The 27,021-nt window shown below is 42.7% G+C and overlaps 1 protein-coding gene across 1 annotated transcript; it reads right to left on the bottom strand.

Annotated features, from left to right (window-relative positions):
- Positions 1-26,743, bottom strand: LOC137461467 (IQ domain-containing protein H-like; the record flags this gene model as incomplete). The annotated part of the gene is made up of 6 exons (XM_068171195.1): positions 1-287; positions 2,866-2,986; positions 16,463-16,651; positions 20,010-20,282; positions 24,106-24,281; positions 26,660-26,743. Coding segments are annotated over 6 exons (1,130 nt in total), but the record flags the coding sequence as incomplete, so codon positions are not given.
- Between the last annotated feature and the right edge of the window lie 278 nt (positions 26,744-27,021).

The raw sequence follows: 27,021 nt of genomic DNA, 5'->3' as shown, positions 1-27,021 counted from the left end.
CTGCTGCTCTGTCCTTCGTGGATGGATGAAAGTCACAAAATCAACGGAGAAGTAGCCAAGCACTCCTTTGGATTTACAGGTTTCTCCAATTTTGAAGCAGAGTGAATTAAGAACTGTTGGATCAACAGAACGCTGTGGAATGGTAGTGCCAGATGATCTCAAAGGCCCTTCAGCATGTAGCTGATCTCCAGATGACACCATCTTTATCTCGCCTGTTGGCTCTATCAGCATATCCACTGTCAGGTTTGTGATGTTCTTGGAGGGTGGGAAGGCTTCTATCACACCACCTGGTAAGAATGAATTAGCTGTTAAACTGGTGATCAAATACACACATGATGCTCTTCAGAGTGCACAGAATGAGACCCTCCAGCTCCTGTTGTGCTCAGACATCGCAGGGAGGACTGCTAAGGAGACACAGCAAGTAAATAAACATAATGTGAGCAGCAGAGCTAGAACCCATGAATCTCTTAGAAAAGAAAGAAGTTATTTCATCTGTTAGAGCACTGCAGAGATCAAACAGTGGCTTTTGAGCTGCAGATGCCTTGCAAGCAGTTCCAAACTGGATATATTACATATCTGACAGGAGAAATATGCTCTTGAGTAGTATGAATGAATTCCAGTGATGGGCAAGGAAGCTGGTGAAGGGTCTAAGCACAAATCTTGTGAGGGGCAGCTGAGGGAACTGGGGTTGTTCTGGAGAAAAGCAGGCTGAGGGGAGATCTTCTGCCTTGCTAAAACTCCCTGAAAGGAGGATGGAGCCAGGTGGGGGTCAGTCTCTTCTCCCATGTAAGAAGCGAAAGGACAAGAGGAAATGGCCTCAAGCTGCACCAGGTGAAGTTTACATTGGATGTTATGAAAAATTTCCTCTCCTTGAGGGTTGTTAAGGCCTGGCCCAGGTTGCCAGGACCATGGTGGTGTCCCCATTCCTTGGGGTGTTTAAAAGCTGGTGGAGATGTGGTGCTGAAGGACACTGTTCAGTGGTGACCTGGCAGTATTGGGTTAATCGATGGACTTGATGATCTTAAAGGTCTCTTTCAACCAAAACAATTCTGTGATTCTAATCCCAGGCTCTCCTATAGCCCAGTTGAACACCAGGCCCAGAACATCAGTAAAATGCAATGTTGGGACCTTGAGGGAGTGCTATCTCCTGCTGTGAACTTATCTTGGAGATACCCATTAGATAAGCAACCTGCCTTTTGGAGTTCATCCACATGAGGAACTCTGTATGTAGAAGGGAAGAGCTGAAGATGACAACTTCTAACATAAAAAAACCTGCCAGGCATCCTGGATATGCCTCTGCAGTGCATATAATGCCCTAAGTCATTTAGTTAGGATAAACTAATATGTCCTTAAACCTGGTTTTATGTTAACTGGCATTATTTTTAAAACCCATAAAGCTTTGAGTCACCTTTGCCTCTTCCAGAGATACAGGAATGTCTGGAACATAAATATCCATTGTATGCCACAAAAATGATGGCAGGGCAGAACCACTGTGCACATTTACTACCCAACCACAAACTCTTTTCTGTCCAAAATTTGGTACAGAAACACAGCTTGTTAACCCTTGTGCAAAGCCCCCTCACAGATACACTGGTTTGCAGTGATTAGACAAAGGTTTTCTCTGCTCTGCCTCTTCTGGGCAAGCATGGGCTCACATCTGAGCTCTCGGCCAGCTGGGTACTGGCCAGCTTTGATCCAAAGGTGCCATGACAAGAATTAATGCAGGAAGCCCTGCTGAGGACAGCACCATGCAAACAGAACTATCCAGCTCTCAGATTGGAACTTGTTCATCTTCCTTTGGTTGGAGGGCAAGAAAGAGCGTGGCAACAGTCTAATGAGTCTGTGCCAACATGCTGTAAGGGACAATGTGGCATTGCATTACTGGTCCTCAGGGGCAACCTGCCTGGAAGGCAAAAGCTGGGAAGAAAGCTCGGCTCCTCTCCAAGCTGTGAAGGTTATGAGCACAACTGACCTCATGCAATGTACTTATGTAGCATCCACAGCTCACATACAGCTCCCCCACTGGTCCTATGGGTGGGAAAAACAAGTCTGGCAGATGTTTGCTCACCAACACCTACTAAAGGTGCAATATTCTCACATTTACCCACAGGCAAACTCACACACACAATCACACAGAATACGTCGGGTTGGAAGGGACTCTTGAAGGTCATCTTGTCCAACCCCCCTGCAGTCAGCAGGAACATCTCCAACTAGATCAGGCTGCACAGGGCTCCATTAAGTTTGACCTTGACTGTCTCCAGGGATGGAGCCTCAACCTTATCCCTGGGCAGTATTGCACCACCCTCACTGTGTAGAACCTCCTCCTGATTTCTAACCTAAATCTACCCTGCTCCAGTTTCAAACAACTGCCCCTCATCCTATCCCTAATAGCCCTTCTAAACAGTCCCTCCTCAGCCTTCCCACAGGCCCCCTTCAGATACTGAAATGTAGCTCTAAGGTCTCTCCAGAGCCTTCTCTTCACAAGGCTAAGCAACACCAACCCTTTCAGCCTTTCCTCAAAGGAGAGATGCTCCAGCCCTCCAATGCATGCTAGCCTTCCCCAAAGCCCATTGCCAAATATGACAGCTTCCAGTACAGTGACTAAGCATGAAGGAGTTGGTGCTGATTGATCCAGAATCATGGGAGGAAGGTAACCCAGGATTAAACTAGGTTAAAAGCTTGCACAGGACACATGAATGATAGACTAGTTGCCTATAATTCATTTGCAAATGAACGTTTGAAGTGTAATGGTGAAATAAAAGGAGAGAAATATATAAATGGGTCCAAGATGAACAAGAATATGGCACACAATATGGCATAATTACTCCTTATAACATTTAACAGCAACTTTGCAGTCTTATTTACCTTGACTAAGAAATGTTTGGAGGAATTTTTCCCATGTAGGGAATCGTTTCTCATTGACTGGCTGTACGTGCTGTGCTAAAAGGCCCGGCAGCTCCTGGGAGATCTTCACCAAAGCTGGCTCCTGCAGAAACAAATTAAATAGAACCACAAGCAATTTTACTACAGAAATGAAAACTGCTTGTGGGGTGATTAAAAACCAGGCCTCCAACAGGCAAAAAAAAAAAAAAATGTGGTTACTGTTTACCCACAGTCAGGAAGCCTTTTTTAATTCTTCTGCTTTCTACTCTCCCATCCTGTCCTGCTCTGAAAGACAATCCCCTCCCCCCCCCCCCGAACTGCTTCAGCAGAGTATCTATTTATTTATAATTTATATTGGTAATTTATATCAATAATTTGATCTGGCACCTGAAAATGCTAAGTGCCTGGTAACTGCTCCAGGATCAATAGCAGCAGTCAATAACTTCTACGCTGTTTAGATTTTGAAGCGCGGCGTATTGAAATAGTCACATGTGCCAGCAGTAGTTTGCCTGATCCCATGTTTAAGCTGTGCCATCAACCCAAACAGCCTTTAGATTAAAAAAGGGAGTAATCAAAATCACAGAATCATAGAATTGTTTTGTTGGAAAAGACCTTTAAGATCACTGAGTTCAGCCATTCTCTAACTCTACCAAGGCTGGTGCTAAACCATGTCCCTCAGCACCGCATCTCTGCCTCTTTGAAACACCTCCAGGGATGGGGATTCAATCACCTCCCTGGGCAGCCTGTTCCAGGGTTTGAGAACCCTTTCAGGGAAGAAGTTTCTTCTTTATCCAACCTAAACCTCCTCTGGTGCAACTTGAGGCCATTTCCTCTCATCCTATCTCTTTTTCCCTAGGAGAAGAGACCAACTTCCACCGGGCTCCAACCTCCTTTCAGGAAGTTGTAGTGAGCCAGAAGGTCTCCCCTTAGCCTTCTTTTCTCTAGACTAAACAACCCCAGTTCCTTCAGCTGCTCCTCACCAGACCTGTTCTCCAGACCCCTCACCAGCTTTGCTGCCCTTGTCTGGACACGCTCCAGCCCCTCAATGTCCTTCTTGTGGTGAGGGCCCCAAAACTGAACTCAGATAAATCAGACAAGAGCATTTATTTTCCACTATCCAGTCTGTCACATAAACTCCCAGTGTATTTGTGCCTCTCTTTATGGTAGAATTTGACAAGTCATACTTGTAGGAGATAAATAATTTTTTTCCTACTTTCAAAGTCTTTATTATCACACACACAAAACAGCCCTATTAAATCCCAAAGCTAACCGCATTGCTTTCACTGTTCAAAACCATCCCAGAAGTACACAAGCATATAAAGTGCAAGGACCCTGACTCTATAGCTTCAGGCTCCTTTCCTTGCTGCTTCATAAGCGTTCCCCTGCTTCCCCTGGGTCTCTTTGCTTCTGCTTTACATCCTCTCTCCTCAGCATCCCATGCTTCAGAAGATGACCAACCGTCCTCTGATCTTGGCAATGTCCTTAGCCACAATCATATTATCCTGAGCTCTGGAGGAACACAATAAAACCTTTTGGCTAACATCTAAGAATAGGACAAAAAAAACACCAAACTGTTTTCTCCAGAACAATGTGTTTCACAAGATGGGGTTTGGCATCAAGTGCATGATGCAGTGTAACCAAAAATAGGAATTCAAACCCAGCTTACTGTGATTTATCTACCAGAATGAGAAGGAGGAAGGGCCAGTAATTTGCTCAGGGAAGTGGTAGAGTCACCATCCCTGGAGGTGTTCAAGAAATGTGTGGCCATGGCACATCAGGACATGATTTAGTGGCCATGGTGGTCTTAGGTTGACGGTTGGACTCAATGATCTTAGAAGGCTTTCCCAACCAACACAATTCTATCATTATATGATTAAGAGACCAACTTCATGTGTAGAAGACATAGACAGATCTTGTTTCTGGATTCAGTCTGCCTGTGAGACCTCAGGAAAGTGACTTTCTGTGTGTGCCTCAGCCATGAAAAAAGGACAGCTGTTCTTTCTACCTCACACAAAGAGAGAAAGATGCTTTAAAAAATACTGCCCAGAGAGGTGGGAGATGCCCCATCCCTGGAACCATTCCAGGTCAGGAGCAACCTGCTCTAGTTGCAGATATCCCTGCTGACTGCAGGGACTAGATGAGCTTTCAAGGTCCCTTCCCATCCAAAACATTCTGTGATACTCTCTGTCATATAATGGACATTAGGCAAGAAGTGTAGTGATACTTCCTCAACAGACCCGGTGCTGCTTGCTTAAATGAGGTCAGATAGCATTGGAAGGAGACTTGAGCACAGAATGAACTCAGGATGTCTGTTAGGACAACACAGATGAACAGTGGCCAGTCCAGGAGCACTCTGCAGTTCAAAGCACCCTCAGCACTCACTATGACAGATGAGTGTGTCAAAACCAGTCAGCTTACAAAAGACTCTTTTAAAGAAATCACCAATTCAAAGGTATCTGAGAAACATTCTTGTGAGATCAAAGCCAACTTTTATGAAGCAATGCTTAGATAGTCAAGGTGTTCGTGGAAGGCAGTCACACCTGGAATTGAAGGGGGTTTGCAACTGTAAGCTCTCAAAAGGCAATCACCCTGATTATAGGGAGTTTTGGTAGGCAAATTCAAGCCCAGATCCAACATTCATTCATCAAGCCAAACCTTTCAAAAGGATCAGGGCTCAGTAGGCTAATTTGATTTAAACTGGACAGCATCTCCAGAAGAGCTTGAGCTCTTGATATGGGCCCCAAACAATTCACAACTGTAGCCTCAATGGAATCAGGGAGTGTTTGTTCAAATCTTTCAGCTGATGTTTCATAGTACCAGTAAAAAAAAGAAGCAGTCCAAACACTGTTTATGTCATGCAGAAATCTTTCAATCTATCCAAACCTGTACTGCACCTTTTTTTGTAAGTAGTGAGCAACCATTTCCATGTAGATTTATAACAAAAGGTAGAGAACAAATCTAGATAACAGCAGTGAATAACAACAATTTTTATGCAGAAATCTTTAAATCTATCCAAATCTGTTTTGCATTATTTTATAACAATGAATAAGCATGGAAAAAACCAACCACCTTCTCCCCTCCCCCTTTCCCCCCTCTGCCCAAAATAATAACTTCTCCCTTTCTTTGCAAGCTGAATTTTGAAAGGCTTCCTTAAAACAGCAGTTGCCACAAAAAATGAGGACCAAATGGGGCATATGTTGAAGGCAGTGGTAGGAAATCTACTGGAGACAGCTCAGTCAGCAAAGAAAAGCCTGTTGAGAAGTAAATAAACAGAAAGAAGAAATAGAAATAGGAAGACCTGGGGACAGAAAGAGGCTGCAGAGCAGAATGCATGAGAAAGACCTAAGGCTTTTTAGCTAAAAATCAGAGGGAAAGGAAATTACTTAGACCTTGCAAGCAAATAGAGTGAAGAAAGTAACTCCAAATAAGTAAAGCTGACTGGGCCAGAGAGGAAAGAAATCAGCAGACAGATCCTCAGCAATACAAACTGCCACATCTCTGCTGAAGTCAGTGAAGCTGGGGCAATTTATGCCACTTCAGCAGCACCACGACAATTCATACCGGTTATACCATGTATCCTTTACACTGTGATCAGTGGAGCTGGGATAACTTATTCCAGCTGCCTGGATGTGAACTGATCCAATCCAGCTTACTCTGATGTTCTCAGCAGCACCAGTAAACCTGGTTGTGTTGGAAGAGGTCAGTAGTGCTGTCTTGCTGTCCAAATAGCTTTCATTAGGTCCTGTTCTGGAAATTAAGGTTTGTTGATTTTTTCCCCTTCGTTCTGATTTGCTATTTTCCCCCCACATTCAGGCAGGTGCATGCTGGCACCTACTGCACAGAACAAACCTACCACAACCTACTGCACAGAACAAAGCAGTCTGAGAGGTTTACAAAGATGGAAATGGGCTGGGGTTGTTTTTTTTTTGGAAGTGACACAGTGAATGCCCTTATCTGCTTAAAAGTTTGCAACCTGCTTTGAAGCCTGGGCATTTCCCTGTTAACTGCAAAGTTTGAAATTAAAAAGTACCAATTTTGCCTTCCACTAGCTGGAAAAGCATGTTCTGATGGAAGGCAGCATCATGTAAAACAGCCATCATTACCAAGGAACACAAATGTTTTTCGTATGTAAAATTGCTTTGTAAAATATTTGCTCCATCTGCTGAAAGTAGCAAAGACAATTTTCCCTGATAGCTAATGGCCCATTTCAGCTGGATGGCAAACGATTCACCGTGCCTGCGACTTGCATTAAGTAGGATGGTGAAAACAGTGCACAGAATTCTCCACTTATGTAGCATTATCTCCTCGCTGCTTCCTGAGAGCCCGTCCCTCATTACCACGGCCTTCGCTTTGGATCAGCACACAGGACGAGGGTTGCTTTTGACTCAAGAGGCTTTTTTGTCAGGCTGAGGCACATATGCTATGCTTCAATACAAAAGCACAAAACAGCCACTTCCCTTCAGTAGGAGAACAAGAAGGTTAGTTCTCTTTCAACTTTCCAGCACTTAAACTGCTGTTCCTTTTTTTCACACCACATGGGGCCATGGTTTTCTCTTCTGGCTCATGCTGTCACTCTCCACGCTGAGGATTTCAATATATAAAGATCAAGCACTTCTTTTTAATTCCAAATTCAACAACATGCACGCACACACACACACACAACAAAAAGGGGGAAAAACCAAAACAAAACAAACAAAACCCTACTGGCCCAGTCTGGAAAAAAAAAAAAAAAAGCCAACCCAAAACCCCAACACAACAAAAAAACCAACAGCGACGACAAAAAAAACCCACAACCACCCCACAACCCTCCCAATTGCTTATTTCATTGTATACTTTGCCATTCCCATTCCAAAAGCACATGTTTACATTGTGCCCCGAACTACTTCAACATCTGCTAACAGACCAATAAAAAATAAATAAACCAGGATTGTTTAGCAAGAGAGATCCTTTCCATTTCCTCCCTAATGCTCCCAAACTGGCGGCAGCAAGATGCTGCGGGAGCCCTTTTCATCCCCGCCACCTCACAAAACAATCTACGGAGGGAGATCGAATATGAAATCCTCAGCTGCCTCGGCTGCCCAAAATCGGGCAGAGAAATGAAAAAAAGGAATCTTGAAAGCTCTGGGAGCTTGTCAGAACAGTTCTGTGTTGATGCACAGCATGTTCATTTGAGATTGGGATCATTTAAGGAAATAATTTGCCTTTTCGGTGCAAAATGACTCCAGGTCCACAGTTGCCTTTTTGGGGGGGGCACCAAAGGATACTTTGCTCTTTTTAAACCCAGAATTATTCCATGTGCATTGCTATTTTGGGCATCAAAGGACAGCTTTATTAAATATTTTGGCCTTTTATTTGTCTTTTTTTTCCCCAATCCAAAATTACTCCCCCTGCATTGCTATTTTGGGGCATAAAAGGATAATTCCTATTAAATAGTTTGCCTCTTTTTTTTTTCCAATCCAAAATGACTGCATCTGCATTGCTTTTTTTTTTGGGGGGGGGGGCATAAAAGGATAACTTTATTAAATAATGTGCCCTTTTTTTTGGTTTGTTTTAGAATCCAAAATTACTGCACTGCTTTTTTTTTGCGGGGGAGTGGGCATCAAGAAGAATTTTGGGAAACAATTTGCTTTTTTAACTCCCAAAGGACTGCCTCTGCATTGCTATTCTGGGGCATCACATGAGAACTTGATTAAATAATTGGCTTTTATCTTTTTTTAACCCAAATTTACTGCATGTGCCTTGCTTTTTGGGGGCATAAAAGGATAAGTTTCTTCACAATGATCTGCTTTTTTTTTGGATCCCCAATTACTCCACGTGCATCGCTACTTTGTGCACAAGCCCCATTATCTTTTGTGCAGTTGCAGCCTTTACCTTGCAGGGCTCCCCGCACTTCCCCTCAGGGCAGAGAAAACGGAACAGAAATATCACCAGCCTCAAAAAATCCCCCTTTTTAAACCCAAAAAAAAATCCTATTTCTTTCAAACTCAGCCTTTGTAAAGCCAGGTACAAAAGGAGGTAAAGGAACATCTGAATGCAGCAGAGATCTCACTAGAAGCCAAACAAATTTAGATGCCTGCAGATTAATAACATTTTCCTCATTAACTTCTTTTTTTCTCTCGTTTGAGCTGTCTAAATTTCGTTCACTTTTGTCCACCTGCAGTCCCTTTTGGGCTTGTTATGTCTGAAGAAAGGATTCTAATGACACACACACACACACACCCCCCTCCAAAAAAAATGGGATTGCAAAAATTAAAAGGCACCGATGTAGCTGATCCAGCGTCACCTACCCGGGAATTTGGTCTGAATTGCTGAGCTGTAACGCTACAGGAATCGTCAGACAAAACCTGCTTTGTCTTTCACAATCAACACACAGTTAAACTTCTTTTTGAGTTGCCTCTGTGTTAGTTTGGGGGGAATTCAGCAAAATAAACGTTTTTAAAATAATCCAAGCAGGCGTTTTATTGGCTGCTGTAACATTAACGGATTCCGGCTTTCTTTAGTGCTCTTGCTCTCTCCTCTCCTTCCACGCTGTTATTGCTACAAACTGGCACTTAAATTCAATTGATTCAAAAATATTCTGGATCCATATGGCCTAAAACCCTGGAGCTGAAGTTCTGATATTGCCTCACTGCTGTTTTCTAGCATTTGCCTCTACTCCAGTCCCCAGATGGTGGAAGTAACATTTAAACCTCCTTTCCTCTGCCTTGTACAATAGACCTTGGCACCATTTCAACTGTTTACTCCGGTAATTAACAGCACTGATACCACAACAATTACAACTCCTACAATCTTCACACAATAATGCTATGAATTAGTGAGAGCTAATGGCTGGAAGGTATAGTGGTTCCAGACTGCGAGATCTGTGCATTTTTAGAATAAAATAAAAGGTACAAACAGCACGCTGGCGGTAGACAATGATTACCTAGTAATTAGTTTACACAAAGCTTCCTATTTAATGGCAAAACGCTGTAATTAACGCGTGACAGAAAATCAAAGGGTACTTTGTAAGCATATGAAAAATTAACACTGCAGGCCTATAGCTTTATGTACTGATTAGAAGCATATTAAATCAATAGGACATACAACCCAACAGCTTGCGGATCTGATTATTGCAAGCCTCGGGAATGGGTATCGCAGCTTTCATTTAACCGAGGGATCCGATTAGCAGGCTTGATTTTACTTAAGGTTTGGGAATCACCTGGAACATCACCTGGAACATTAGACACGCTAATATATATTAATAAAGGGAATAAGAGTACTATGGGCTGTTTGCAGATACAGTTCGTATTAAACTCTTCAGGATATCTTGCTGACAGCGCACTCAAACAACCTGCAGCTGAATTGCTTTATAGGGAATCAATTTCTTCCTCAAGTCTTTGCGGTCTTTTCCTATTAAACATCATAGAGGTTTGAAGCAATTTTAAAAGCCTGTCAAGATGCTGTAAATGCATTTTTTTTCCCTGGGTATCCGACAGTGTTTCTGGCCCTCTTCAGGCTGCAAAAAATATCACACTGCATCTGAGTGTGTGCAGGAACAGCAGCAGCAGCGGCGCTTCAGAGCGCCTTCAGAAGACTTTAGGTGTTTCTATTAAGACTAATTAAATAGCTTGCAATTTATTCCAGTTTGGGTAATATTTGTAGCCTTGCCCTCAAACAAAGCTGGCAGTGTTAAAAAAGAGTAGACTCCAGAAGAAAATGTTTTCCCATGAGAACAGTTAGACATTGGAATTATCTCCCAAGAGAAGCAGTGGATTCCCCTACACTGGATAGTTTCAAGACTCAGCTGGACAGGGTGCTGGGCCAGCTCATTTCAACTACATTATCACCTAGAAAGGTAGGAACAGATGATCTTTGGGGTCCCTTCCAGCCTGGCATTCTGTGATGCTGTGATCAGAGCAGTGAAAATGGGACAGGTGGCAGAAAGGGAACGAGCAGTGCTAGGAAGCTACAACATATTCAAAAGTGGTCAGAAGTGAGTGGGCTGGCAGCACCACATATCTAAAATTTGACGCTATTATGGCTGATTTTAACTCAACCCATTTATAAACATTCTCTTTACTCTGAATTCCTGGCTTCAGGAAAGCACCAAGATCTGAAATGTAAGCCTCAGGATCCTTAGAAAGAATGCACTCAACCACTTACAAATCTCACACTAATCCTGATTCAGATAATCACAAAGTTTATTACAGAACTTCTGGAAGTTAATCAAAGATTGTTTAATTCCAAGAACTAACCAACATTTTGCATCATTTTATCTTGGCCTTCAAAACTAATTTTCCAGGAGCAATCAATGCAAACCCCTGCAAGTAGTGTCTGAATATTGCTTTATGCCACTCAAACCCCTGAAAACAGTGTCTGAATAGTTTCATGCAACTCAAATCCTGCAACCAGAGCCTGAATATTTCTTTATGCCCCTCAAAAGAACCAGAGTCTGCATATTGTTTTATGCCACTCAAAATCCTGCCACCAGTGCCAGAACATTGCTTTATACCACTCAAAATCCTGCAAGCAGTGCCTGAATAATTGCTTTATATCACTCAACATCCTGCAACCAGTGTCTGAATATTTCTTTATGCTCCTCAAAAGAACCAGAGTCTGAATATTGTTTTATGCCACTCAAAATCCTGCAACCAGTGTCTGAGTATTGTTTCATGCAACTCAAAATAATTAGAGTCTGAATATTCATAGTTTCATAGTTTCATTCAGGGTTGGAAGGGACCACAAGGATCATCTAGTTCCAACCCCCCTGCCATGGGCAGGGACACCCCACACTAGATCAGGCTGGACAGAGCCTCATCCAGCCTGCTCTTAAACACCCCCAGGGACGGGGCCTCGACCACCTCCCTGGACAACCCATTCCAGGGTCTCACCACTCTCATGGTGAAGAACCTCCTCCTCACATCTAGCCTGAATCTCCCCACCTCCAGCTTCATTCCATTCCCCCTAGTCCTATCACTACCTGAGATCCTGAGAAGTCCTTCCCCAGCCTTCCTGTAGGCCCCCTTCAGATACTGGAAGGCCACAATTAGGTCAGCTCGGAGCCTTCTCTTCTGCAGACTGAACAGCCCCAACTCCTTCAGTCTGTGCTTTATGCCACTCAAAATCCTGCCACCAGTGCCAGAATATTGCTTTATGTAACTCAAAATCCTGCAACCAGAGTCTACATATCACTTTATGCCACTCAAAACAACCAGTGACTGAATGTTGTTTTATGCCAGTAAAAATCCTGCAACCAGAGTCTGGCTACTGCTTTATGCAACTCAGTTGGCTTGTCTGGATTTTGCCACCATTTGAAAAAGATTCTGATTTCCTCCCACACATTTAAGTGAATTAACTAAGATACAGTCTATAAAGAAAAGAAGCCGTGACAAACCACCATGACCCAACCGGAGGCAATAAGATTCAGACACTCTGAGGTTTTAAACAGGAGGCTGCCCAAGCACATTAAATAGCTTTTTTTCTCCTACAATAGATATTTAATGGAGAGTTTTGAAATGGTTCTGTAGCTATAGCCAATTATAACAGCTTATTGAGGGAATATTTGTTGCTTGGTTTCCTGTGTCTTGTTCTATTCTTGTATTTTCAGATCTTTTTTTGTTATCCCCACAGTCATCCCTTTTTGTCAGTTTTGTTTGTTTTCAGTCTGATCTTGGTTACCTTTAGGATTGCTGATAGGTAAACTATCATGCAGCTGATCCTGGTGGTTAATTAAAGAGTCATAGGGTAATAAAAGAGAAGTCTGAAATTAGTTTGGCTAGCAATTTCATCTAGAGATGGTATCTAGTGATTTAGTTATACAAGAAGATGGGATCTCTACATAGCCCTGGATTATTTTATGTGAAAAGGAGAAAAAAAGTGCAACACTAAGAAAGGAAGGAGGACTTTAAGGATTCTGAAGAGTTTGAGGTGGTACTTTCAGTCCTAAAATGAAGTCACCAAGAACAGGGTGGCAAGCAGGTTAAGGGAGGTTCTTTTCCCCCTCTGCTCTGCCCTGGTGAGACCACATCAGAATACTCTGTCCAGTTCTGGGCTCCCCAGTTCAAGAAAGTTACAGGGACTTGCTGGAGGGGGTACAGAATTGGGCTACAAAGATGCTGAGGGAACGAGAACATTTCTCTCTTAGGAGAAAAGACAGAGAAAATCTGGGCCTTTTTAGTCTGGAAAAGAAAAGACCGAGGGGAGATCTCATCAACGCTTATAAATACTTCAAGGGTGGGTGTCAGGAGGATGGATCCAGGCTTTCTTCAGTGGCACCCAGTGGCAGGACAAGGGGCAACAGGCACAGAGTTGAGCATGTGAAGTTTTACCTAAACATGAGGAACTTCTATAATTTAAGGATGACAGAGCACTGGAGCAAGCTGCCCAGAGAGGTGGTTGAGTCTCCGTCTCTGGAGGCACTCAGAACCTGCCTGGATGTGTTCCTGTATGATCTTCTCTAGGTGAACCTACCTTGGCAGGGTAATTGGACTCAATCTCCAGAGGTCCCTTGCAACCCCTACCACTCTGGAACGAAGTGTTGGACTAAACATTATAAATTTGCAGCCAGATACAACCTGACTACTTTTCAGCCTGGTTTTCTAAGGATTCTTTTTGTCAGGATGCTTTTCCTCACCAGTAACTTTTACAGCTGTTTGCTATTTTCAGCAGCATAAGACAGAATATTTGAGGTCTCAGAGATCTTTAGACTCCTGCATATTTCATTGCAGTGGGTGTTTAGGTGGGGAGAAAGATCCTATAAATACTTAACTGAGGGAAATAGCACAGCATAAACTAAGGGATCCCTCAGACTCCACATGATTGAGAGGGGTTGTGAGGTAATACATTTTAACTGCAGAAAAGGCCATACATGAAACTCAACTTCATTAGTTCTGGCATTCAGAGGACTATTTGTAGTTTAAATATTCATTGGTATTTAAATGTCTTAATTTCAATAAGCATTTGATATTTCTCTCTGTTGTGCCAAATTCATTCCTAATGTAATGGTTTTAAAGCCAGAAGGAATGTATCCAGAAAGGATTGTTTAATTTACATAAACTACTCATTATAGCTCTTTGGATTTTTTTTAATTCAGTCAGAACTGGTCTGAAATTTTTGTTTGATTGAATTATATTGCATATTAAAATTTCAAATTGAGCTGATTACAGCTCTGTTACATTTGACAAGTACAAAATAATTCCACATTATAAAACAGAGCTTATCCTATAAAAGCTGAAGGGCTTAATTTCTCTGATCTGCTAAAGATCCCTCACTCTGTGCAAGTCAAGCAGCATGGAGGAGGGGACTGGAGAGCCACCGTAGTACAGAGCATCAGCCAGCCACTGGGCTCTCTGCAATTCAAAGCTGGGAGAATTTGCCCACATTGTGCTCCCATCATCTTGGTCAGTGGTGCAGAAGGCCTGAGTCACCAGATCTAGTTATCTGCTGGTATAAATCAGTGACTGGCTTAGAAGGGCCCTTTAAAGTTCATCTAGTGCAACCCCCCTGCACTCAGCAGAGACATCTGCAACTAGAGCCCCAAACACCACCACCTGGAATGGTTCCAGGGATGGGGTTCTACCACTTCTCTTGGCAACCTGGCCCAAGGTCTCACCACCCTCGGTGTAAAATATTTCTTCCTTCTCTTCAGTCTGAATCTCCCTTAGTTTAAACCATCACCCCTTCAGCTGTCACAACAGGCCCTGCTAAAGACTGTTCCCTTCCCTATTACTCAGTGTTAGCATTAATGGTCCTGTTTCAGTGCTTTTTAGTTCTTTCACGGCTAAGTGCCTCTGGATAAAGGACATGGTGATAACTTTGCTCTCCCTTTCACACTGCATTTACCTTGGGTTTTGATGCGACCAGGAATCATCCTATTAGAAGCTCCTAAACATAAACATTTGATGGAAGTTGGAAAACACATAAGGAATAACTCCTTTGATCTCCTTTCCTGAAGTCAGCAGGAAAGCTTCCCAAAATCCAGACCAGGTTTAAAACTTGCTGCCATTTTGAACATCTTGTTGGAGTGGGGGTGTGCAAATTTGCCTACCTTCTGAGAACCCTCTCTTGTAGAGCAGGAGACCTTTTTTATACATAACGAATTGCCGTCTCCACTGAGTACTGCCATTGAGAGCAGAGGATTAAAATCATCCTTTGTTAAGGAATACCATTGTAATGACACACATTTAAACATCAAAGCATTAGTTTATGAGCACAGGCATGCTTTAATGTCCTATTACAGTATGGAGACCTGTTTCTTTTGATAATGAAGACATTGTGTCATCGGCAAAGGCTGCCACATACACAACGTGTGCTGGCAGGTTATTAAAAAATTCAGCTCCTTGATGAAAGACTATCCTGCAGGCTAGGAGCACTGTGAAAAGAGTCTCCATTCTCCTGGAATTATTAGAAATGAGAATATGACTGTAAGCAGTAAATTATGTTAATACTTACAAATAGCATCATTTGCATAGCGGTTTAAGATGCCATACCCGGATTTTCCTCATTGGTATGGAGTAGGCAACAGATTAAAAATCATGTAGTTGGTGAGTTTGATCTGTGTAAAAAAGCAAAAATCTATTCCATCTGAAAATGATTTTAGATGCCTCATTTCAAAGGCACCATTGGGCAAACAAGAATGCAGGAGAGGATTAGCGATGCGTTTTACCTTGCTAACCTCATGCAGCAGCTGAGTTGTCTCCGTTACTTTGGCTGCTGCATCAAGGGCACAATTCCCAAACTATGCCAAACACCTCTGTAAAGCCTTCATCCCACTGTGTGCTGCTGAGGACTGACAGCTTATAAAAAGTTTCATCTGGGGGCCCCTGGTTCTAATGATCACAGAATCAGAGAATAGTAGGGGTTGGAAGGGACCTCTAGAGAACAGGTTCACCTAGAGAAGATCTCACAGAAACATATCCAGGCAGGTCTCCAGAGATGGAGACTCCACCACCTGTCTGGGCAGCCTGTTACAGTGTGCTTTCATCCTTAAAGGAGTTCCTCATGTTTAGATGGAACTTCTGATGCTCAAGTTTGTGCCCATTACCCCACGTCCTGTCAACTGTGTGCCACTGAAAAATCCTGGTCCCATCCTCCCAATCCCCACCCTTTAAGTATTTGTAAGCATTGATGAGATCCACCCTCAGTCTTCAGGCATCCCTGCCCATGGCAGGGAGTTTAGATTAGATGATCTCTAAGGTCTCTTCCAGCCTAAGCCATTCTACGATTCTCCAGACTAAAAAAGCCTGATGTTCTCATTCCCTAATTATCTTTGCAGCCCTTTTCTGTACCCTCTCCAGTGAGTCCCTGTCCTTCTTGAACCACAGAGCCCAGAACTGGCCACAGTATTCCAGACATAGTCTCACCAGGGCAGAGTAGAAGGGGAGGAGGACCTCCTTCAACCTGCTTGCCACACTCTCCCTCATACATCCCTGGAGACTGTTGGCCTTCCTGGCCACAAGAGCACATTGCTGGCTCATGGTCATCCTGTTGTCCACAAGTACCTCTAGGTCCTTTTCCCCAGAGCTGCTCTCTGTGAGGATGAAGCACAGTGGACTATAAGAAGCCATGACAACAAACAAGACACTGCTCCTATGTTACTTACGTGGGCCCACGTCTGACTCCAGATCTCGGGGCTGTATCTCTGACATTCCTCTTGAGCCCAGTGGTAGCATCTCAGATATGAGATATCACAATAAGCAGTGCCATTTCCTCCAGCTTCATTGTTCACTTTAAACAACCAACACCACACTTCCATGTTGTCAATGATGAGCTGGCTGAGCACACTGATCAGCTGTGGAGCAACAACACAAAGGTATTTTGCACTACAACAGAATTAAATTACTCCTTGATTTAGACTACTAGTTCTCAAATATTTGGACATGGACTTTATTTTCATACAATCATTTTGGCTGGAAAAAACCCTTTAAGATCATTGAGTTAAATCATTCTCTAACTCTACCAAAGCTGGTGCTAAACCAGCCCTCAGCACCACATCCCTGCAGCTTTAAAACACCTCCAGGGATGGGGATTCAACCACTTCCCTGGGGAGCCTGTTCCAGGGTTTGAGAACCCTTTCAGTAAAGAAATTTCTTCTAATATCCAACCTAGACCTCCCCTGGGGCAACTTAAAGCCATTTCCTCTCATCCTATCACTTTTTCCTTCAGAGCAGAGGTCATCTTCCCACCTGGCTCCAACTGCCTGTCAAGGAGTTGTAGAGAGCCAGAAAGTCTGCCCTCTGTCTCCTTTTCTTCCCAGTTCCCGCAGCAGCTCCTTAGAAGACTTGTGCCCTAGACCTTTCACCAGCTTTGCTGCCCTCCTCTGGACCCACTCCAGGACCTCAATATCTTTCTTGTAGTGAAGGCAATTTTCTAACTATGTTTTCTGTTTCTTAGACATGCTTGTGTTGTTAGAGGCATTTGGACATCTTTGGATGAAGACTATATGGATTTCATCCCATCCCTGAGTCCCGGTGGGCAGACTCCAAACTGCAGTGAGCACCTCTGGCGGTCAATGGAGTTGTGTTCTGAGAGAGGAATTTGCCTGTTCAGGGCTTTTTGTCCAATTAGGATCTCAGGTTTTGGATAATCAGGGCAGCTCAGTGAAAGTTTGTGACAGGGAATAAGAGGGGATGGACTGCTGCATTATTTGGAAAGAATGTGAGGAAGAGTTGTGCAAGACTCTAACAGCAGCCAAACATCCGTGAAATTCTCCTACTGGAGAGTACCTGACATGGTTCTAAATGTACCAAGGAGCTACCAGGCTGTACAAAAATGCTAATTATTTATTGTGTTTGTACGTGGATTTAAATGGCTTTCAAATGCCTTTTGCCCAGCTGCTGTAGGATTCAATTAGCTTCTTTAAAACTGCAAATGCTTTTGAATCTGGTAGCAGTGCTCTTAGGTCTGGCTGCAGTGCTTACAGCCTTCTGCATTTATACACAGGCACTTTGGAGACTTTTGTTTGTTTGTTTTAACATTGACCTAAAATACAATTACATGTGTGTTCCAGATGCTGTTATTTGTGGCTTTGGAGAGCACCATAAATGTGTTGGTTTTGTCCTGATGGCTCCCCTACAGTAATGCAAAGGATCAATAATACTGTAAGGACTGTACCAATCATAAAGAATTATGTGCTATCTTTAAGTGAAAATTGAATTGTGCTTTAACATAGTAGCACCTTGCTTTGATTATTTAACCTCAGATGTCAATATTTCATACCAGCAAACAACAGAGCTAGAACTTCCATAACACTGTGGTATGAATCAAAACTATTAGATGCACATAAATTATTTAACAATAAATCAAAGAGCTGTTTTTCAGATCATTGATCATATAGTTAGTTCATCTGCTAGAGAAGCTGAATTGTATTTGTGCAGCTTGGGTTGTTTGCAGTGTTAAAGGTGATTAATAAAAAGCAAAGCAATGTGAAAAAAGCCTCTTGAAGAATGAGGATACCTACAAGCCCCAACACTGGTATTTCTCTGTATAGAATCCTTTAGGCTGGAAAAGTCCTTTAAGGCCTTAGAGGCCAACAGTTCACTCAACACTACCAAGTTTGCTGCTAAACCATAGAATTCATAGAATGGTTTGGGATGGAAGGGACCTGAGAAATCATCTAGTTCCAACCCCCAACCTGCCATGGGCAGGGACAAGCTCCACTGGACCAGGTTGCTCAACCATGTCCCTCAGCATTACATCTAAATGGCCTTTAAATACCTCCAAGGAGAGTAACTCCACCACTGCCCAAGGTAGCTTGTTACAGGGCTTAAACACCCTTTGGGGGAAGAAATTGTTCCTCTTGTCCAACCTAAACTTACCCTGGCGCAACTTAAGGCCACTTCCTCTTAACTCTTGTTACCTGGGAGAAGAGACTGACCCTCAAGTGGCTCCAACCTCATTACAGGGAGTTGTAGAGAGCCAGAAAGAAGGTCTGCCTGCAGCCTCCTTCTCTCCAGGCTGAACAACCCCAGTTCCCTCAGCTGCTCCTCACAAGACTTGTGCTTCAGACCCTTCACCAAATTCATTGCCCTTTTCTAGAGATACTCCAGCACCTCAATGTCACTCCTGTGGTGAGGGCCCCAAAACTCAACCTAAATAATGAGACAAAAGCATTAATTTTCCACTCTCCAATCTGTAACATACACTCACAGTGTATTTGTGCCTCTGTCTTTGGCAGAATTAGACAAGCCATACCAAACCACTGTTTGAGGTGTGGGGACAATCACCTCACTCTTCCTGCTAGCCATGTGAAACAGTACAGGTCACACTTAGACATATCATTGCAAAATCAGCTCCTAAAATGCAATCCTGAGGCACTGAATGCAAAATAAACATCTGCAGACAGAACATGACATGGAAAACTCTCCTGCCTTGCAATTTTAGTTGAGTAATTAATGTTTTGTTCATTTCATACCAGTTGTGCTAACAAGAGAGGTAAACTTAGCAATGTTAAGCTGGATAGAAAGTAAACTTCCAGCTACAGATATGCTCAGTGAGCCTCAACTCAAATGGGCTGACTACTTAAGTAGAGGACATTTTTGCTTTCAGTGAATGCTGATTCCTACTAATCCCTGTTCTGTTTTCAGTCACTGTTTTCAGTCCTATTGATTCACTGAAGCAATGAGTTCATCCGTGGAGCAGCAACACAAAGTGAGATAAGTTGACCAAAACAGAAATCCCAGAATCCCAGCACAGTGTGGGTTAGAAAGGACCTCTGGAGACCATCCAGTCCAACCTTCCTGCTAAAGCAGGGGCACCCACAACAGCTTGCCCAGGATCACAATGGGCAGGTGTGTTTGGGATCTCTCTGGAGAAGGAGACTCCACAACTTCTCTGGGCAGCCTGCTCCAGGGCTCTGGCACCTTCACATGAAGTCCTTCCTCATGTTCCAAATTGTCTCTTATGCTCCGAACACCCTTATATAATCTGAAGAATGACCACAGGATGATCATGACAATTGTATTACTTTCTGACTTGAATACAAATTGCTTACAGTCAGAGTCTAAAAAGAACCCAACCTCCTATATGATTTTATCAAACCCAATTGAACCAATAGAGGTGACGGAATGGTACAAAGTTTGCACCCTCTCAAGTGAAAGTGGACATCTGCACACTCACATGTCCCATGTTCCAGATCCCATCCCACTTACCTGGTCATGGCTGTAGATGTCAGATTCTCCAGGAGGGGTTGGCACACAAGCACTGGCAAAAATTCTTTTGCTTCCAGACTTGGTCCTATAGAGCTGAGCCACTTCTGGCACCGAGCCTAATATAGGCACATTGAGCATGTCAGCCACTGCTAAATCATCCTGGTGGGGAACCCCTCCAATAATGTAGGCATCTCTGCTCTGGGTAAGAATTTTGATCCTTTTGATTGTCTTGGGACTGTACTTCAGCTGAGTGGCTAGGCACATGTGATGCTGCTGTAGAGAGATAACATTATTCTTGTTAAAAGGTGTTCTTTTCTCTTCCATGAACCTAATTTATAATGTTGCAGACAATAAATACATTATTAATAGCAGGCTGGGTTATGACCTATCCTGTAGCTTAGCAGTTTAAATTGATAAAAGCTGTTGGGGTGAGGCTCCATAATCGTGCACATCTTTAGTGTGGTGGAAATGGCCTCACTGGGAATAGAACTAATTACTACACATCTGTATTTATTTGATCCAGGCGGAATTATCCTTCTGTCAGTCGGCGGAGAGGCTGGTGGCCTTTGGATAATAGTGATTCATCTCAGCAACACTCCTGGCATGGTTTAACTCTAAAGCTCCTAAAAATCAATACAAAAATGAAGACACCCCCCACACCACCACCACCCTCCCTTTCCCCACCCCCCCATTACCTTTAGCAGGGAATGTATTTCACCATACTGTTCAGCAGTATTTTAAGGGATTCTCTGAGAATAAACCACTTTGAGTTACAAAAGCTTTCACTGATCACATTAAATTACTGGGGATATACATTTCCATGACACACTAGTTCTGATAGCTACTGTAAAGGCAGCTGCAGAGTGCTCAGGGAGAAGGTGGCACTTTCGTTGTTGCTTAAAGCACAAAGGTTTCAACTTTGGGGAAGGAATTTTTCGTTCCTTTGAAAGGAGATCTGTTGCTGAACAAGCTGTTCATGGTAGATGCTATAACCTCTAAAATTAAGCCAAGACTATTAGTTGTGGCAGATGAAACCTCAAAACTCTTTTTGTCAACACATCCTATGCATGGCCAGCAGATAAGCTAATTATCTCTCCATATGCACACATAGAGGTTGGGACAGGCAGGAATGAACATCATGCAGAAATAAGACATCCACTGCTGTAGATTGCCATAGAAAAAGCATAACCAGAAAAAGAAAAGGAAAAAATTCTTCACATTGAGGTTTCATCTAATTTAGGCTCTAGTCAGAGACACATTCCTTTCAGGACAGCATAAAAATTGGATTTGCTAGAGATTTCCAGGATGATAGAACTCATTTTTTTTCCTTCCAAGTCCTGGATGCTCCTTCATAGGGACTGAAGTATAAACCTTGATTCCATGATGGTAGAAAAGGAGATGGGGGAGCCCCTTGAAGAGGACAAAAGGAATCTTGTCAACTCCTCAGTGCCTTCTCGTATCAAACATGCAGCTCCTGAAGGTGCCCATGTCTCTTTAGAGTCAGACATACTGCAAGAACAATGAGGATTTCAGCCACAGAACCGAGATACTCTTCAAAGTTCTGGCAGAACAAAGAGAATCACAAAAGAGCAAAAAGAACAACAAAGTTTCCTGGAGTCTTTTTTCTTCCATCAATTTAAAATGAACTCTTAATGTTCTGATTCATTTGTTTCCTTTCTCTTGAGCTGGTTTAAAGGCAGGGAGATGACCAGTTCTGTTGGTCTCCTGGCAGAGTTCTGCCATGTAAAGAACAGGATCAATTTCCAGCCCCGGTCACTTGCTCCCTGGGGCCAGGAGTGGTGATGTAGGGAGGAGATTTGCTTTGTGTCTCTCAATAATGGATTTTACAGTTAATTAAGGAGTGCAGCAAACAGGCTGTAAAATCTAGTTCATTCCTGCTTTGAGAGTGGTATAGCTGCCATGATGTATAGTGGGGGGGTGTGTGTGAAAGCAGGTAAATGCAGAACTGAGGAATCCTCAGAATTCCAGCATGACTGCACCGAGGGATAGTTAGGAAGTTAACCCAAAGGCTAGTTCTTGGTTCTCAAGCCTGATGGTTTTAATCTTGGTCTTCAGACTTCTCAGAGAAACTGATGTTGACATGAGCCTCATCATGAGGAGCAAAGCTACCTGCTAGAAGAGAATCAGGGTGTAACCCTTTGTGGGACGTGTCTGACGTTGCACCCGGACACACTGAATCACCCAGACACACTGAATCACAAGAGCTCATTTGAGTAGCAAATTCCTAAGGACAATGGTATATGGACACTCTTTTCTGTCTGCCTCCCCTCTGCAGATACCAAGGAGCACAGGGCTACCTGTGCTTGGGTGTCTTTTCCACAGATTTTCCTTCCATCCAGTTCCATCCAAGTAGGCAGAAAACTGGGCAAGGCTGACTTGAGCTTCTAAAATTGCTTGCTAAGGTGGCCTTCAAGCCACACTTTCATATAGTAGGAATAAATTTAGAGCTTTGTATTAAACAGCCCAGAAGAACCACAGAAAGGTTTGGGTTGGAAGGGACATTTCAAGGTCATCTAGTTCACTGCAGTGAGCAGGGATATCTTCAATTAGAGCAGGTTGCTCAGAGCCCCAGACAACCTGACTTAGAGAGATGCTTAAAAGGAACAACCTGCTTTTACATTACAACTACTTCAGCCAAACCAGCATAACTAAAATCATCCCTGAAAGCCATTTTCCATTCCAGGAGAGCCCAACTATGTTTAGCAGCACATCTTTTATCAATCATATGATGTGGTTTAGGTATTTTGAACATGTTTTATGTAGAAGGCTTCTTAAAGCTTCCACTATGTGGTAGTCAGTACTGTAAAAATAACCCAAGATCCAGCGACAAAACAGCTACAATTGTCAAAGCACCATTTTAAGAGGAAAAAAAATCTATCACTGATATTTATCAAGGATTTACCAAAGTGAAGGCTCAGCAGAGTCAGCTGTGATTTCTGTAGCTTTCCAGCATTCAAATAAAAGGGCAACACTAAAGGAAAGCCAGCTCCTAAAACTACAAATATAATCTTGATGCTTTTTCTCCAACTCAGAGAAAATGGAAGAGAATTCTTTTCAACTATTGGACAGCTCTGACTCAGAGTCCTTCCCTGCACAGCAAAGAGCTCTGCTCACAGAGGTGTTTTCAGACTATTTTTCAACACTTAACTTTAAGCTGACCCCAACTGTTAATTCATACATCTACACACAAGTGTTTTGCTGATTGCTATGCTGCTAGAGAGCTACACTTGAAAACCAACACATTTATGATCTATAAAAAGCCTCTCTACCTCCTTCAATTTCAATCAGCTTATGGCACAACAAATATTTGTTCAACAAAAAAACCCTAAAAGAGTTATTAATACATATTGAAAACAGGGGCAGGACTTCAGGGATAGGGCCTGGAGATAACAAATGTACCACAAAGCTTCGTAAAAATCAGATCTCAGCTAAGATAACATTGACTCAATATGAACAATCAACAATTCTTCTCCACTTCTGCTAAAATCCCAATCAATGCTGCTAAATTCCACTAAAATTGTTCTCACTACTGAGCTTTCCCTCAGCATTTCCAGAAGCACTGCTTGAGGTGTACATTAAAGTGTGTTTTTAAGACCCTGTTTTACCACGTGGCCCTAAAAGTGACTCGACAAATTTGGCACTAATATTCCTTTGTTATTTAAGAAGTTATTTAAGTAGCTATTTAAGAAGTCCTGCATTGCATCCAGTGGGAAGAAACACCACAAACACATGAATGATTGAAGGCTGGGCTAGCCAGAGAGAAAAGTTTGAGTGATAAGAATGGTTTATTGCTATGATTTCCTTAGAGAGATAAATCTATCAAGTTCCCAGTCCCCAGAATATAGTGAGAAGGGACAAGTGGTCTACAAATAGCCAATATAGGACTATCTCAACTAAGTCTATAAAGCTAAACCAGTATATTTATTTCCAGTGCTCTAACTAGTAGTCTAATCAGTAAAGCCCTTAAACTTGCAATAATATTTCACTGATGTGTACCAGAGCGTTACAAGTTATAAAATTTCCAATTTAATTTTACTGCATCCCTCAAGCTGTAGTAATTAGAAGACAAACTCACAGGGAAGCTGTTTGTAGCTTCAGGGGTGAGAATTTTGAACCTGTCCTGCAGGTCACCCATGTCCTCGGGGTTCCCAGATCTAACAGCTGCCTGCAGACCCAGGAGTTTATTGTAATACCGCAGTAACTCCTCACTCAGATGAAGGGGGCAGATGTAGATGACGTCCACGTTGGCATCTAAAACAAAGGGGCACAATGTTCATTACTGGCAGCAAGGTAGAGTCCATTCAGAACAGCAATCTGATAATCCCCCATTGTCTGCTAACAAACGGCTTCCCTGAAAGAGTGCTGGAAACAAAACTGAGCTCTGCAATTCCCAAATCCAAGTGCTCCAACTGCTTTTTGCTGGGCTTCAGCATTTCTCTGAAGACAGGTCAGCAACCCAAAGAAATAGCTAGTTGCTGGAATTCAATCTGCAGAACACATCGGGGGCAGGATTTTGAGAGTGTTGTGAGGGGGGATTTATAGGCACGACTCACATTAACATCAGTGGGAATTGTTCACTGCTTTAAAAATACATCCCATTAACTTCAGCAAATTATAAAAGCTAGCTCTTGAGTTTAGAAAGCTGATGAAACTGCAATTTCATATGCTGCCTGGATTTTGCATGGCCTGTTCCTATTCTTGTCCTGTCCCCACAAAAGCTCACGGTAGGACACCATTAATAACCACTGCTGAGAGTGTGACTGTGCAGATTAGCGAGTTAAATACCACGGTGTGAAAAGCTGCTTTTCTGCATGTCAAACAACTTGGGCTGACAGACACAAACACTTAGAGGTGAGAAAGCAAGAGTCTTTAATATATGCTGTTCAGGAAAATTTTAACTAACTCTGCTCTTCTCAAATATTAATGTTAATAGATGAGCTAATGAATTAATGGGACTTGCAACATTCAACAGAATACACTGCCAAAAACAGTCCTACATTTTGATCCAGCTCCTGCTGAAATCAGTAGGAAGTCTTTCATTGTCTTTACTGGGCCCTGGGAAGAAAGCCTGGAAAGTGCCAGGGACAACTGCTATCACTTGTGAATAAATCAGGAGCAAAACAAACGTTGGACTAAGTAAATCCTGAGCCTGCCGTTATCAAGGAATAAGATTTCCCTTTCTTTCACTTTGTTTTGCCATATTGCTGCAGGAAAACAACTCACTGGGTTGCTCAGTATCCAACAACCCAGCCCTGTATTTGAAGCCCTGACAGAGCCTCTATGTAACACAGTTCATTATCATGTAACTTTTAAAGATAATTAGAAGAGCAGCTCCCTAGAACTCTTAGCCCATACTCCAGGGCTTTTAAGGCATTTACTCAGATTTGCAAGGGGAGCCTGACAACGTAGCAGCTTGGGTACAAAAAGCCTGCCTGCTAGTGTTGGCTATAGTGCTGAGTGGACTGCACTGTCAAAACTTGACAAGCTCAAAAGAATTTGTTGAACAAAATGCTGCAGCACATTTCACTACTCTTTATCACTGCCCTAGAGAGAGACATACAAGTCTCCTGTGGACACTCCAGGGCTCCAGAGACAGATTATCTCACGGGAGGTCACCAGCAGCAAGGAAACCCTCCAGTATTGTAAAGAAAATAAAGCCAGTATGGTAAATAGCCATGCTCTTCTGCCAGGCACTGGTAAAGCAGCTCATCTAGTTAACCGTTTAGTTAATAGTCATCATAGGACCACAGGATGGTTTGGATTAGAAAGGACCTTAAAGATCACCTCATTCCAACTCCCCTGCACTATCATACTCATGATCTGGTTTACAGCAGAACCAATTTTCATGGTCACGGATTTTGAAGTGAAAAGGAGTGCTTGGTTAATGTGTTGACTTTGTCCATCTGTCCCTTTAAGTTTCTAACTACCATTTTAGAGACAGGGGAAAAAATAAACCAAACCAAAAAAAAGAAACCCAAACCACCAAACCCAAGACTGCAGTGTGGAAAAACACTATCAGTGCCCAGATAATATATAAAGGCAATTACATTATTATTTTAGGCAACTGTACATTTCTGGATCTAATGTATTTGTGTTACAAACTTACTAGATGGCATTAAATAGTGATGCTGAAATAGACATGAATCATGTAAAGGATGTCATTCCAGGCAGCCAATGAAATGGGTCACTGACAAGTAATACTCTTCTTTGCTTTGCTTAAAAGAGGACTATAATGCCAGGAGAAACTTCCACATGTATGTCTTTTGCCTTGTTTGCTAATGTAGTGGTTTATAAAAGGGCTTGCTCTTTGCTAGCACATCTTTCTCTCCCTGTGAGGCTGAATGAGCACCAGAATTAGCTACCTAATTTTGTAGAACACTAAACACTTCTGATCATTTGTGGTGCTCAGCATGCCACAGGATGAGGCTGGTTTACCTTACCACAGGGGCAGAAAGCATCAGCATGTTGTGCTTACGAATAACGTGGGCAGGAGCAAACGCCCTGGTAGAAAAATGAGTTCTGAGCTTTTCTGTTGTCTATAGTTAGCACCACCACAAAAAGAAAAGTCCTCATTGGCCATTCTCTTTCACTCACAACACAGAACAGGCAGCCAACAGCTCATAACATACCCAGTATGTCACACAGCCTTCCCATCTGCGTGTTCTGCTGGAGAGCAAGATCAGGAATATGCTCACGGACACACTGGGGATATCCTGGAAAAGAAGAAATTCCCCCCAAACTGTATTCAGAAAAGCCCTTGGTGCCAATTTGAATGAAATCAGACTCTTGGATTTACAGAAACTGTAAGAAAAAATATTTCAAACCCCAAACTTGGCACAGAACTAAGTGCATCATCTCTATGAATTTGGTGAATTATTGCTAATTTGTGAATTAGTGAACTGATGTGACATCAGGTTTTTATGTCATGAGGTTTTTAAATACAGACTTGAATGTTACAGACCTAGAGAGCCTCAGCATTTCAACATGCAGA

The sequence above is a fragment of the Melanerpes formicivorus genome, unplaced genomic scaffold (genome assembly GCF_026170545.1).
Source record: "Melanerpes formicivorus ecotype bairdi unplaced genomic scaffold, bMelFor1.0.p_v2 SCAF_2305, whole genome shotgun sequence".
Classification (NCBI taxonomy): Eukaryota; Metazoa; Chordata; class Aves; order Piciformes; family Picidae; genus Melanerpes; species Melanerpes formicivorus.
The sequence above is the reverse complement of the archived record's forward strand: the minus strand, read 5'-3'. Positions and strand labels throughout refer to the sequence as shown.